The 14,782-nt window shown below is 51.3% G+C and overlaps 1 protein-coding gene across 1 annotated transcript in view; it reads right to left on the bottom strand.

Annotated features, from left to right (window-relative positions):
* Nucleotides 1-6,290, bottom strand: part of GPNMB (glycoprotein nmb) — a 31,669-nt gene extending 25,379 nt beyond the window's left edge. Inside the window, exon 1 of the mRNA XM_070059398.1 lies at nt 6,087-6,290. Coding sequence (XP_069915499.1) covers nt 6,087-6,156 — 70 coding nt within the window. The 5' untranslated portion in view covers nt 6,157-6,290. The remainder of the gene's footprint in view (nt 1-6,086) is intronic.
* Between the last annotated feature and the right edge of the window lie 8,492 nt (nt 6,291-14,782).

The raw sequence follows: 14,782 nt of genomic DNA, 5'->3' as shown, positions 1-14,782 counted from the left end.
GATCAGAAGTGAAGGAGCTGACATTCTGGTATGGGATGTAGGTGTCCCAAGCAATAGCTTAACTCACTGTGCCATAATGCCTGCCACAGGGTGTTTTTTTTTTTTTTCTTAAAGATTTATTTATATATTTGAAAGGCATAGTTAGAGAGATAGGGAGAGACAGAGACAGAGATTGTCCATATGCTGGTTCACTCCCCAAATGGCTGCAATGGCCAGTGTTGTGCTAGGCCAAAGCCAGGAGCTTCTTCCAGGTCTCCCACATGGGTGCAGGAGTCCAAGGACTTGGGCCATCGTCTACTGCTTTCCCAGGCCATAGCAGAGAGCTGGATTGAAAGTAGAGCAGCCGGGACTCCAACTGGCATCATTTAGGATGCTGGCATTGCAGGTGGAGGCTTAACCTGCTATCCCACGGCGCTGGTCCCAAGAAAATTTTTTTTAAAGTTTTATTTTATTTATTTGAAAGACAGAGTTACAGAGCGAGGTAGAGCCAGAGAGAGAGAGAGAGAGAGACAGAGAGAGGTCTTCCATCCGCTGGTTCACTCCCCAGATGACCGCAAAGGCTGGAGACGTGGGTCTTCGGATCACAAAAACCCCAAGTGTCCTGTGATTCTGTGAGATGGTTCTTATTTGGAAACAAATCCTGAGGACAGGAAACGCATGTTTATCAATAAACGTTTGTAACTGGAAATTCACTCGAATTGAGTCATGTGGAAAGAACGAAGATATTTAGTTCAAACTCATTCACTTATGGGTGGAAGTGATGTGATCTACCAGGTGGTGTGACCTACCCAGGCGGTGTGATCCACCCAGTTGATGTGATCCACCCACGTGGTGTGATGCACCCAGGTGATGTGACCTACCCAGGTGATGAGATCTACCCAGGTGATGTGATGCCCCCAGGTGATGTGATCTACCCAGGTGGTGTGATCTACCCAAGTGGTGTGATCCACCCAGGTGGTGTGATCTACCCAAGTGGTGTGACCTACCCAGGTGATGTGATCCACCCAGGTGGTGTGATGCACCCAGGTGATGTGATCTATCCGGGTGGTGTGATCTACCAGGCGATGTGACCTACCCAGGTGATGTGATCCACCCAGGTGATGTGATCTACTAGGTGGTGTGATCTACCCAAGTGGTGTGACCTACCCAAGTGGTGTGATCCACCCAGGTGATGTGACCCACCCAGGTGATGTGACCCACCCAGGTGATGTGATCTACCAGGTTCTTCTTTAACTGAGGGGAAGAGGAGATTCGCAGCCTTTACTCCCAGGACTAGTTCTTCCCATCGTACCAGGGAATCTTTCTGTTTCTCAGATCCTGAAAGCTAGTGTTTCCAGAAATATGATCCTCGGATTTCAAATGTCACAGGTCAAAGAGAAACACAAATTTAAAGGAGAGTGACCCCCGGTCCATGGGACAGAACAGAGAGCCCAGAAAGAAACCTGCAAAAGCCTGCCCTCCTGGCTTTTGGAGAAGACGCAAAAGCTGTCCAACGGTGGAAGGACAGGCTTTTCCACAAATGGGGCTGTACAGAAAGAAGCAGCACATGTGGGAACAGAAAGAAAAGGCACAGGTGACGCCTTTGGGTTTGAGGGCTGGGCAAAAATTCTTAGACTTGACACCAGACGTCTGATTCATAAAACAAAAAAGTGAAAGTTGGACCTTATTGAAATGAAAAGCTTTTGAAAATGTGTTTATTTTGGAAGGCAGACACACACACACACACACACACACAGAAGAGGGGGGAGAGAGAGAGAGAGAGAGAGAGAGAGAGAGAGAGAGGGAGAATCTCCCATTCACTGGTTCACTCTCCAAATGCCTGCAACAGCTGGGGCTGAGGCAGGCTGGAGCCAGGATCCAGGAACTTAATTCAGTCTCCCACATGGGTGACAACAACCCAGTACTTGGGCCATTACCTCACAGAGAACACATTAGCTAGAAACTGGAATCAGGAGTGGAGGTGGGACTCAAAACCAAGTACTCCAATATGGAATGCAGACATCCCAGATGACATCTTAACCACTGTGCCACACACACCTCCTAAAATTTAAAAAGTTTTGCTCTGGTCGGCGCCATGGCTCACTAGGCTAGTTCTCCACCTGCGGCACCGGCACCCCAGGTTCTAGTCCCGGCCGGGGCGCCGGATTCTGTCTCGGTTGCTCCTCTTCCAGTCCAGCTCTCTGCTGTGGCCCGGGAGTGCAGTGGAGGATGGCCCAAGTGCTTGGGCCCTGCACCCCATGGAAGACCAGGAGAAGCACCTGGCTCCTGGCTTTGGATCGGTGCAGCACTGGCCATAGCGGCCATTTGGGGGGTGAACCAACGGGAGGAAGACCTTTCTCTCTGTCTCTCTCTCTCACTGTCTAACTCTGCCTGTCAAAAAAAAATTTTTTTTTTACCCTGAGAAATACCATGTGAAGAGGATGAAAAGGCCAACTATAGACTGGGAGAAATTGCAAACCACATTTCAAAAAAAAAAAAACAATATTTAGAATATACAAAGAATTTTTAAAACTCAACATTAAAAAATAGCAACTCAATTAGAAAATGGGTAACAGATATGAACAGGTACGCCCCCAAAGAAGATGTACAGATGGCAAACAACTCCATGAGGAGATGCTGAACATCATGTGCAGGGAAATGCACATTCAAGGTTCATGGAGTTATCACTGTGGACCCATCAACACGACTGCAGTGAACAGCAGTGACAACACCAAAAGCAAGCAGAGATGCAGAGAAACTGAATCAGTCAGCCCTTGTTGGAGGGAATAAAATGTTGCAACCACTCTGGTAATTTCTTGTAAAACTAAACATGAGGGGCTGGCGCTGTGGCATAGCACACAAAGCTGCCACCTGCAGTGCTGGCATCCCATATGGGCGCCGATTCGAGTCCTGGCTGTTCTACTTCTGATCCAGCTCCCTGCTAATGGCCTGGGAAAACAGTGGAAGAAGTCCTTGGGTCCCTATGCCCTTGTAGGAGAACTGGATGAAGCTCCTGCCTCTTGGCTTTGGCCTGGCTCAGTCCCGGCTGTTGCCACTGTGGCTATTTGAGGAGTGAACCAGCAGACAGAAGATATCTGTCTCTGTCTCTGTCTCTCTCTCCCTCCTTGCCTCTCTCCCTCTCCTTCTCCCTCTCTCTCCCCCTCTGTAACTCTGCCTTTCAAATACATAAATAAATCTTAAAAAAAAAAAAACAACTCAACATGCAACCTCCATACATCCAAACAATTATACTCTTGGCCATGCATCCTGGGGACATGGAACTTTTATTCACACAAAAATTTTTATGTGAATATTCCTGGCAACTGTATCCAAAACAGCTTAAGCTGGAATAAATCCACAGGTCCTTCAGTGGGTGAATGGTTAACCAAACTGTGGTATGTTCATACAAGGAAATCCTACTCTGGGATAAAAAGGAACAAACTACTGATGCAATGACTTCCATAAATCTCCAGTGATTTGTAATGAGAAAAATGCCAATCTTAAAATGCAATATACTGTGTGATTGCATTTATACAGTGTTCTGTAAATGACAGAATTGGAAACATGGGGAAGGGACTGGTGGCTTCTGGGGCTCGGTTGGAGGTTGGACAGGGGAAGGGGTATGAGTTTTGCTGAGAAGGGATGTTCTGGATCCTTGCTGGGGGTCTGCTGTGTATTTTGAAGTCTCAAGGTCAACATCTGGGCTCTGATACTGTGTGTCATGGGATGTTATTGTGGGGAAGCTGGGGATCTCTGCACTATTTCTTACAACTGCATGTGAATCTGCAATGACCTTAAAATACAAAACACAATTGAAAAATAAGCCCAAGAGTGAGCAGACGGGGCCAGCGCTGTGGCTCAGAGGATTAAGTGGCCGTCTGTGGCATCTGCATCCCAAATGGACACTTGTTCGAGTCCCAGCTGCTCCACTTCCAGTCCAGCTCTCTGCTAGTGCACCTGGGAAAGCAATAGAAGATGGCCCAAGTGCTTGGGTCCCTGCCACCCACATGGGAGACCTGGAAGAAGATCCCGGCTCCTGACTTTGGATTGGTCCAGCTCTGGCCCTTGGGGAGTGAATCAGTGGATGGAATATTTCTCTTTCTCCCCCTCCCCCTCTCTCTGTAACTCTGGCTTTCAAATAAGCAAATAAATTTAAAAAAAAAAAAAAAAAAGGGAGTACAAGGTGGGGAGAGTGGGGAGGGAGGTAACCAGCCAGTCACACCCTTCCTCCTGGGCCATCCTCTCCACCCTGGGTTTCCTCCGTATCCCCTCCAGCAGGGAGCTGGTGCCAGGGCCACTTGGGAACTCCTCTGCAAGCCGTCCCCTGGGAGTTGCAAGTGACAGGGAATCTTTGGGTGTTCCCCACACCCCTAGACTAGCTGGTCTGGGACAAGGCCAACCCTGGAGTGCCCAGGTCTGCTCCACCTTAGACTCCCCTCCCCACTGCAGGCCGGTTGCAGCCTAAGGCCAGCCGGCTTGATGGAGAGGACCCGAGTGGCCCTGATGGCAGAGGCCGGCCCTGCCCTGCCCTGCCCATAGCCGGTTGGCTCCAGGGGGTCAGTTCCTGGGACTGCGCCCCTGGGAGGTGCGCAGGGCCGCCTCCCTAAGAACAACTCCACGCCCCGTAGCTTTTTCTAAGTGGACCTCGCGAGAGTCTTTTCACCCAGTTTTGCAAATAGGGAAACGCAAACCCAATGAAGGAAGCGACCTCGGGCCGGCCGGCGGGCGCGCGCGGAGTCTCCCGGCTGGGGTGCGGCCCAGATCTGCAGCCTTGGCGCCGCGGGCCGCGCCTTGCCGGACCCGGGTCCAGGCCGCTCCCGTCTCATCGCGCCCCAACACGCCCGCCCGGATCTGACTGTGAGACCGCCCAAGGACGCGGCACAGTCTGCCTGTCCCAGACCCCTGTTCCGCCCGCCTGGTGTGATGCGAGGACCACGCTCCGCCCCTGTGCCCAGCTCCCTCCACGGAGCTGCCGGCCGTCAGGACCCCCGGACTTTTGATCCGGGGAACTGGCTTTCCCAGGACATTCCCTGCTAGCCCCTTTCCGACCTGCGCCCACACCCCGCCTGCAGAACTGGCCACCCGCCCCGACCCGAACAAGGTACTTTCCCGGACCCACTGGTTCACACCACCGGGGATGGGCTCTCAAGGGGCCAGAGGTAGCACGTCTAGGAGAGCCCCCGCAGGGTCGGCGACAGCTTCTAGGTTGGGGTTAGTAGCGAGCCCCCACCCCCCCCATGGCAGCCTATTTTATCCGAGGTCCCCACCCTATTGGAAGGACGACAAAGCTGAATCGGTGGAGATGCTTTGTTCCCTGGCCAAGGACTGGCTCCCTCTTTGTCAAGGGTGGAAAAAGAAATGGGGTAGACTGGCATTTGGCCTTAATGGTTAGGATACCACTGCGGGGTGGGGTAGGGGTGGGAAGCGATGCTGTGGCGCAGTGGTGCCGCAGGTTAAAGCCCTGGCCTGCAGTGCTGGCATCCCATATAGTCGCCGGTTTGATTCCCAGCACTCCACTTCTGACGAACCAGCAGATGGGAGACCTCTCTCTAACTCTTTCAAATAAATAAAATAAATCTAAAAAAATAAAAGAGATGCCACTTGGGACCCCCTCATCCCACAACAGAGTGCCTAGGCTTATTCCCCTGCTCCAACTCCTCACCCTAGCTCCCTGCTAATGTGCAGCCTGGGAAGCAGCAGGCGGTGATTCAAGTAGTTGGGTTCCTGCTACTCAATGTGGGACACTTAGATTGAGTTCCTGGCTCCTGGCTTTGGCCCTGCCCAGTCCTGACTCTTGCTGGCGTTTGGGAAGTTCTCTGTCTCTGGAATTAAACAAACAAAAGAGTGGGTGGCAATTGCAATGGTAAAAGAATCCCACAGAGCAAGGCTACATGGTCTTTACTTTTCAAAGACAGCAAAGAAAGGGCTGGCAGCATTTTGCTATAGTTCCAGCATTCTTGTGGGCCCCCAGAAGAAGACGGAGTGAGGCTGTAGATGCTCCCCAAGGAGCTAGCTTCAGTCCAGCTCAGCTCAGAGGACACTGTTAGCCGTTGCTTCAGCCAACAGCCAGAGAATGGGTTAAGTGCAGAACCCCGGGAGTCACTCACGTGTGGCAGCACTGCATGGCGGTCTTGCAGCCAGAAGCAGAAATCCCAGGAAATAGTAGAGAGATTCCATGCTGGACTCCCAGACACAGGCAGGCGAGGCTGAAGCCTGCACGGGGAGCCGCAGTGTTGCTGTGGGCTCTGCTGCGCCCCACGCTTTATCCTGGGCGAGCACAGCGCCCCGGGGCGGATCATGTGATGGCACTAAGCACCACTGCCTGATCTGTTCTCTGGAGTTCAACCTCTTACAACCCATGTGCCTATGACTCACTGGCTCTTGGCAAATACACGCTCTGTGTAAACTTTATGGATACATGCTACGCATCCACTTGCAGATGTGCGTGTTTCCAAGTTTGTGAGTCCACGTTTGCTCCTCTTAAGGGGACTTCGTGTCCTAGGACCTGGTTTTCACATTCTTCGCCAAATAACCCTTCAATCCTCCAGGCTCACTGCTGACTGCTGCCAGTGGTTCCTTTACTGCTTCTCTCACCCCGTGCAGGTGGTGGTGTCACAATTATGCACCCTTTTCTATCATTTTGATATCCAGCTAGCAAATGGTTGCTTCTCCCAAGAGAAGACAAAGGTGTCACTCCAGTCCTCTGGAGTCATGGGATACATACAAAGATAATGTACCTACCGGGTCAGACTGTGCTGGAAAGAGCCTCATGAGCCTGTGGTAGGGGAGACATTTAGTCAAAAGCACCTTTTGAATATTGATACCATGCCACAAAACTTGCAGAACAATCTGCCCACTTGTTGGTAACTGATGGTTTCTGTGTCGTATCACCTCACACCAAGTGCCTACCACACACTGCATATTTATTTCTTGTTGTAACAAGCAGGCATTACATGCAAAAATGAGGTTGCATGAAGCATAAGTTTTATGCGGCCAAATCATTTCTGGTTATAGAATATGCAGAAATTGGGACAACACAAACACTTTTCGGCAAGTGATGCGTCTCTAAGGCATGCCCATGAGACTATAGTCAGGATATCAGGAGTCCTGGCTGGGGTAAGGGTAGAATCGGGTATCGACTTGTGTCCCAGTTGTACTAGTGAGGACAGAAATCAGTGGCCTGGGAAACTGAAACCCAGGAGCACGAGTGACCCATTTCCCACCCTTCAGCCTCTCGCAGCTCCACAGAGCTCCTTTTACAGCCTTGCAAACAAGTATGAAAGACAGGAAAAGGAGCCTGTGGTTCACAATTGAGGCAAAATGGTTTTCAAATGCAGCTGAATAAGTGAGCAATGGAAACACACAGGCACATCAAGAAACTTGTGAAAAAGTGGCATGAAAAGTTAAGTTTTGGGACCGGTGCTGTGGTGCAGCAGGTTAAAGTCCTGGCCTGCAGTGCCAGCATCCCATATGGGCACTGGTTCAAGTCCCAGCTACTCCACCTCTGATCCAGCTCTCTGTTATGGCCTGGGAAAGCAGATGTCCCAAGTCCTTGGGCCCTTGCACCCCCATAGGGAACCCAGAAGAAGGTCCTGGCTCCTGGCTTTGGATCAGCGCAGCTCCAGCCATTGCTGCCATCTGGGGAGAGAACTAGCAGATGGAAAACCTCTCTCTCTCTCTCTCTGCCTCTGTCACTCTGTAACTCTTTCAAATAAATAAAATCAATTTTTATAAAAAATGTTAAGTTCTTTTGGTGAAAAAAGCTGAATCTACAAATAGGTTTTCTTTTTTTTTATTTATTATTTTTGACAGGCAGAGTGGACAATGAGAGAGAGAGAGACAGAGAGAAAGAGACACTTTTATCTTTGATTCCTTTAGCCTGTTAGAGAAAGAGGGAAAAGCTTTTTTTTTTTTTTTTTAACCAGGCAGAGTGGACAGTGAGAGAGAGAGACAGAGAGAAAGGTCTTCCTTTGCCATTGGTTCACCCTCCAATACTGCTGTGGCCAGCGCACCATGCTGATCCGAAGCCAGGAGCCAGGTACTTATCCTGGTCTCCCATGGGGTGCAGGGCCCAAGCACTTGGGCCATCCTCCACTGCACTCCCTGGCCACAGCAGAGAGCTGGCCTGGAAGAGGGGCAACTGGGAAAGAATCCGGCGCCCCGACCGGGACTAGAACCTGGTTGCTGTCGCCACTAGGTGGAGGATTAGCCTATTGAGCCACGGCGCTGGCCAACATAGGCTTTCATAATACACCTTTCCATGAATTTTTGAAGACCCCTCGTATGCATGGATTTCAATTTTTTGGCACCAAAATGTATTTATCTTTCAATTTCATTTTCCCAAAAACTTCTTGAAGTACTTGCATATTCAGTTTATGTACTATAAAGTAAATATTCTGTATAGTTCTGTTTGCTTTACAGCAAATTGTAACTTCTATTTATTTATTTTTTTAAGAAAAGCTTTCCAATTTAAGGAAAAGTTACTCTTAACATTTTTTAAAGGAAAGCAATCTGAGAGACAGGGAGCTCCCATCTGCTGTTCTCCCACATGCCTGCAGTGGCCGGGCCTGGCCTGGGCTGACGCTGAAGCCAGGAACCCTGCCCAGGTCTCCCATGTCGGTGGCAGGAACTCAACCATTGGAATCATCCCAGGGTGTGTGTTAGTAGGAAGCTGGGGTCAGAGTGGAGCTGAGATTGTAGCCCAAGCACTCTCACATGGGATACAGGTGTCCCAGCTGCTATACCAAATGCCCACTCCTCCCTTTTAACATTTAATTTTTATTTATTTATTTATTTTAGAGGTACGGTTACAGATAGAGAGAGGGAGAGACAGAGAGAAAGGTCTTCCTTCCGTTGGTTCACTCCCCAAATGGCCACAACAGCCAGGGCTGGGCCAGGTCAAAGCCAGGAGCCAGGAGATTTTCCAGGTCTCCCATGTGGGTACAGGGGCCCAAGCACTTGGGCCATCTTCCACTGCTTTGCCAGGCCATAAGCAGAGAGCTGGATCGGAAGAGGAGCAGCTGGGACACAAACGGACACCCATATGGGATGCTGGCACTGCAAGCAGAAGCCTAGTTTGCTACGCCATAGGGCCACCCTCTCCCACCCCACTGTTAACATTTAAAGAACAGTATGGCCGTGTGTTGCTGATACAGCTCTGGCTTATGCTTTTGTCCAGATTAGTCACCTCTGACTCCAGGTAAATTAAAAGTGTCAGACAATTCTGTAACAACAGTTTGCTTTTTTGGGAGGGAGATACAACAATCAAATCGTCTTTTATGTCTTCTTGCCTGCTCCACCAAGGAGAAGTGCCCGTGACCAAGCAATAGTGAAAGGGCTTTCAGACCTAGGACAGGCGGGACCTGTGCTACGCCCCTGCTAAGCAGGAAGCAGCTACAGAAGATACCATGATTCTACGCCCTTCAACATCCCTTAAGATTAAGGTCTGGAGTCTCTGAGGGGGGAATGATATAAACAGACAGCTAGGAGCAAATTGATTAATTTGTAAGCTGGAGACCACGCCTTCGTCCTGCCCCTATGTGATCTCATTTCCCTACCTGATCACACATGGATGCCCAAATGCCAATCAGAGTAGGTAACCACGCCCCTTTGGGAGTTAATGAAAGGCCTGGAACACGGTGGGCCCCTCCTCCTCTGGCCTCCATCCTGCCTCTGCTCTCCCGCTTGCCCCCTTGCTCCACGTAGCACCTGGCCTGCTCTCTGCCTGGTATAGACTCAGCTTAGCTTCCAGACTTCTTTCTCCCCTAAATAAAGCCCTCACTTTCCTGTGCATTTCTCCCACTGAATAAAATGCTTAAAAACTTAAAAAAGAGGCCTGTGTCGCGGCTCAATAGGCTAATCCTCTGCCTGTGGCGCCGGCACCCCAGGTTCTAGTCCCTGCCAGGGCGCCAGATTCTGTCCCGGTTGCTCCTCTTCCAGTGCAGCTCTCTGCTGTGGCCTGGGAAGGCAGTGGAGGATGGCCCAAGTGCTTGGGCCCTGCACCCGCATGGGAGACCAGGAGAAGCACCTGGCTCCTGGCTTCGGATCAGTGCGGTGTGCCGGCTGCAGCACGCAGGCCGCAGCGGCCATTGGGGGCTGAACCAACGGGAAAAAAAAAAGACCTTTCTCCCTGTCTCTCTCTCTCTCACTGTCCACTCTGCCTGTCAAAAAAAAAAAAAAAAAAAAAAAAAAAAAGGAGTTGTGCCCTGCGCCGGCAGAAGTGAGGGGAGAAGGCGGGTCACCCCCCGGAAACAGCGGGGCCCCCAGTTCTTGGACAGCGGCTCCCTCCTTAAAAAAAAAAATTTTTTTAAAAGAAATAGTGAAAGGGAAGATGGCTAGGTGGAGGTAGATCTGAAACCGGAAGTGCCTGCTTCCAAAGACACACAGTTGACAGCCAACAGTTGACACTGAGTAAACAGTTTACCTTGTATAACACCTGGAGACAGTTGTCAGTAAAGAAAACCAACCCCCTGGGGCTGGCGCTGTGGCACAGCAGGTTAACGCCCTGGCCTGAAGCGCCGGCATCCCATATGGGCGCCGGTTCTAGTCCTGGCTGTTCCACTTCTGATCTAGCTCTGTGCTGTGGCCTGGGAGAGCAATAGAAGATGACCCAAGTGCTTGGGCCCCTGCACTCGCGTGGGAGACCCAGGAAAAGCTCCTGGCTCCTGGCTTCAGATCGGCACAGCTCCGGCTGTTGCGGCCATCTGAGGAGTGAACCAGCGGATGGAAGACCTCTCTCTGTCTCTACCTCTCTCTGTAACTCTTTCAAATAAATATAAATAAATCTTTTTATTATTTTTTTTTTTGACAGGCAGAGTGGACAGTGAGAGAGAGAGACAGAGAGAAAGGTCTTCCTTTGCCGTTGGTTCACCCTCCAATGGCCGCCGCGGCCAGCGCGCTGCGGCCGGCGCACCGCGCTGATCCAATGGCAGGAGCCAGGTACTTCTCCTGGTCTCCCATGGGGTGCAGAGCCCAAGCACTTGGGCCATCCTCCACTGCCTTGCTGGGCCACAACAGAGAGCTGGCCTGGAAGAGGGGCAACCGGGACAGAATCCGGCGCCCTGACTGGGACTAGAACCTGGGGTGCCGGCGCCACAAGGCGGAGGATTAGCCTCGTGAGCCGTGGCGCCGGCCAATAAATCTTAAAAAAAAAAAAAAAAAGAGAGAGAGAGAGAAAAGAAAATCTACCCTTGAAATTGTCCTTTTTTTAATTTTAGAAGTTTATTTGTGAGGGAGGGTTTGAGAGAGAGGAGAGACACAGAGCAGAAGCCAGGAGCTGAGAACTCACTCCAGGTCTCCCATGTGGATGGCAGAAACTCAATCACTTGCCCCCTCACCACTGCCTCCCAGTGTGCATAAATACCAGGAAACTGGACTCAGGAGCCGCAGCTGGGACTCAGACCCAGGCACTCCCACAAGGGATGCAGGTGTCCTAACCACTAGGCTGAATGGCCACTTCAGATTTGTGTTTTTGAGAAAGATCATCATATGGCTGAAAAGGGCTTGCGACAATTCACTGAAAGAAGGGAAGTGTCCCAATCCACTAATGTTACAGACACAAGTATTCAGTTTGGAAACGATGCTGAGAACAGCAACCGCTGGCTTTTGAGCAATGTTCCCAGTGCCCTGGAAGCAAGTTTGCGGCTGACGCTTCCTCTCTGGGGCCCAGCCCTGACCCGAGCAAGCAGTACCTGGGACGCGGTGTGTGCACCGCCACCTGGACAGGGACCCCTGGAGTGGCGGAGGGCAGCAGTGGACTTCACAGCTGGAGTTTGTGAGGTACCTTCCCCCACTGCTCTTACAAACAGCTATCGGATCAGTTCCCCTTGCTGTTCTAACCACGGAGGGCTGGAAACCACAGACTTGTCTCACCGGGCTGCAATTCGGAAGTCTCTGCGCTGAGGGCAGTGTCAGAGGCGGCTCGGGGAAGAAGCTGTCCCCTCGCCTTTTCCAGTCCTAGGTATTTCCTGGCACACAGCCGCTTTCCCTCTGCGAAGCCTCAGAGACGAGAGATGCGAGACAGCTGGCCCCCGCCCGGTTCTCCTGTCTCCCTGGCTCACTTACAAGGACCCACCTGCCTCCTCCAGAGGAGCCTGGATTCACCTGCAGCCCTCACCGCCCCTCACCGCACGGTGTATCCACAGGTCCTAGGGCCCAGGATGTGGACAGCTGAGCCGGGGAGGGGGCTGCGTTATTCTGCTCTGCGCAGTGACACAGCAGGCAACTTGGCAAAGAATTCTATCCGTGAAGAAAGGTGTGGGAAGCAAACAGCACTTAAGTATACCTTCCAGGGGCTGGCATTAAGATGAAGCAGGTTAAGCTGCCTCCTGCAACTCCAGCATTCCATATGAGCCATCGGTGGAGTCCTGGCTGCTCCACTTCCGGTCCAGCTCTCTGTTTAATGTGCTTGGGAAAGCAGTGGAAGATGGCGCAAGTGCCTGGGCCCCTGCACCCACACTGGGAGAGCCTGGTGGAGTTCCAGGCTCCTGGGTTTGGCCTGGTCCTGTCTTGGCTGTTATGGCCATTTGGGGAGTGAACAAGCACAGGAAAGATCTTTGTCTCTCTGTGTCTCCTTTGTCTCTGCCACTCTGCCTTTCAAATAAATAAATATCTCAGAAAACAAAAACAAAGGAGCCTTCCCAAGGACACCGACCTGTTGATACAAAGCCAAGCCGTTGATATTCGGGAGAGGATAGTCGGCAGAGCGGAAAGTCACAGGAGAGACTAAAGATTAAAGAGAACAGATCAAAGAGGGAGACAGTCCCAGTGTGGGCTTCTTACCCCGTGCTAAGCATTGTCACGGGGTTCAGACTGAAGCGCTTGCAGTGCATGTCACCTTCGGCTTGCTAGGCGCTCTCCGCGTGAATGAGTAATGAGAGCTCCCATTTCTGAGGTTTCCCAAGCTTGGAAGTCACTCACTCTCCCAGCAGGTGTTTCCCCTGCAGCAGGGAACGGATCACAATGGTTGGGGCAGCCCTGCAGCTACCTGGCTTGGTCTTCAGCACTGTGTTCTGCCTGAAGCCAGCGGACACCAGAGGCAGGCACAGGGGTCTTCCTCCCCGTGCTGGCCACAAGCACTGTTAGGGTACGGCTCTCCTCCTGAAGTTACTGGTCTGGCTCAAAGTAGAGCACTGAGTCTACAAAAATGTGGGTTTTTCACACTCTTGAAGCCCTAGCTGGTTTTTTTTTTTTTTAATTTTTAAATTAAATTTATTTGAAAGGCACAGTTACAGAGAAAGATGGAGAGACAGAGTGAGCGAGTGATAGCTTCCATCTGCTGGCTCAGTCCCCAAATGGCCAGAGCTGAAGCCAGGAGTTGGGAGCTTCATCTGGGTCTCCCACGTGGGTGCAGGGGCCCAAGGACTTGGGCCATCTTCCACTGCTTTCCCAGGCCATAGCAGAGATCTGGATTGGAAATGGAGCAGCTGGGACACAAACCAGTGCCCATATGGGATGCTGGCACTGCAAGCGGAGGTATAACCTGCTACATCACAGCACCAGCCCCCACCCCATATTGGTTCTTAAGGAATTTTTATTTATTTTATTTGAACAGCAGAGAGATAGTGGGGGTGGAGAGTGAGGTAGAACATAACAGAACTATCTCTCATCCTCTGCTGGTTCACTCCCCAAATGCCCACAACAGCCGAGGCTGAGCCAGGCTGAAATCAGGAGCCCCTCAATCCGGGTCTCCCACACTTGGGTTCCAGGAACCCAAATACTCCACCTGTCATCTGCGGCCTCCCAGGGTACATGCACATTAGCTTGACGCTGGAATCAGGAGCAGGACTGGCACTTGAACCCAGGCATCTGATACGGGGTACAAGTTTCCAAAATCGTGTCAAATACCCCCAGTGTTGTTTTTAGGATGTTTTCTGTGAATCAGAGCAGAAGGGCAGGTCGCGGCTTTTGTGCCGATGTAGAAGCAATGGGGAACATGCTCGCTTCTTTTATACTGTTAGCAGCCAGAGAGCTGGAGGCAGGAGGAATCCGGATGCACACGTGGCTGCCAGGATTGGAGCTGTGGATTATCTAGAAATGTCTGGGAACACTGGAGCAGGCCACTGCATTCCTTTACTGGACATCAGTTATAAGCCTGAGAGAGAAAAGATGGAAAGAGGCTGGGAAACTGCGAACAGAATTGTACCACAGGGGCCGGCGCTGTGGCACAGTGGGTAAAGCTGCCCCCTGCAGTGCCAGCATCCCATATGGGCGCCAGTTTGAGTCCCAGGGCTGTTCCACTTCTGATCCAGCTCTCTGCTATGGCCTGGGAAAGCAGCAGAAGATGGCCCAAGTGCTTGGGCCCCTGCACCCACATGGGAGACCCGGAAGAAGCTCCTGGCTCCTGGCTTCGGATCGGCACAGCTCCGGCTGTTGCGGCCAGTTAGGGAGTCAACAAGCTGATAGAAGACCTTTCTCTCTCTCTAAGCCTCTGCCTCTCGGTAACTCTGCCTTTCAAATAAAATAAAATAAATCAATAAAAGAATTGCACCACAGATTCTCATATCTAAACCGGGCTTTTTATCAATGGAATCCGAAAACCAGCATTTAATTCAGCAAGCACTGCTGGAAGCGTCCATTTCTATAGAAACCACCTCCCTCCAAGGCCTGAACAGTAAGTGGCAGGAGCATGAGGCTGTCATGGGGAGGACAAGACGCTGACCCATGAAACAGGCCAAGAAGGAGACTGTTCACATTTCGCTGTTACAGGAACTTCCAAGCATATGCAAAACCAGCAAGGGTGCCAGGGTGCGTCCCCATGTGCCTGTCACCTCCTCGGTGCTCATCCAGATGAGCTGACCTTGTC

The sequence above is a fragment of the Oryctolagus cuniculus genome, chromosome 16 (assembly GCF_964237555.1).
Source record: "Oryctolagus cuniculus chromosome 16, mOryCun1.1, whole genome shotgun sequence".
Taxonomy (NCBI): Eukaryota; Metazoa; Chordata; class Mammalia; order Lagomorpha; family Leporidae; genus Oryctolagus; species Oryctolagus cuniculus.
Note: the sequence above shows the minus strand (reverse complement) of the source record. Positions and strands in the feature narration are given on the sequence as shown.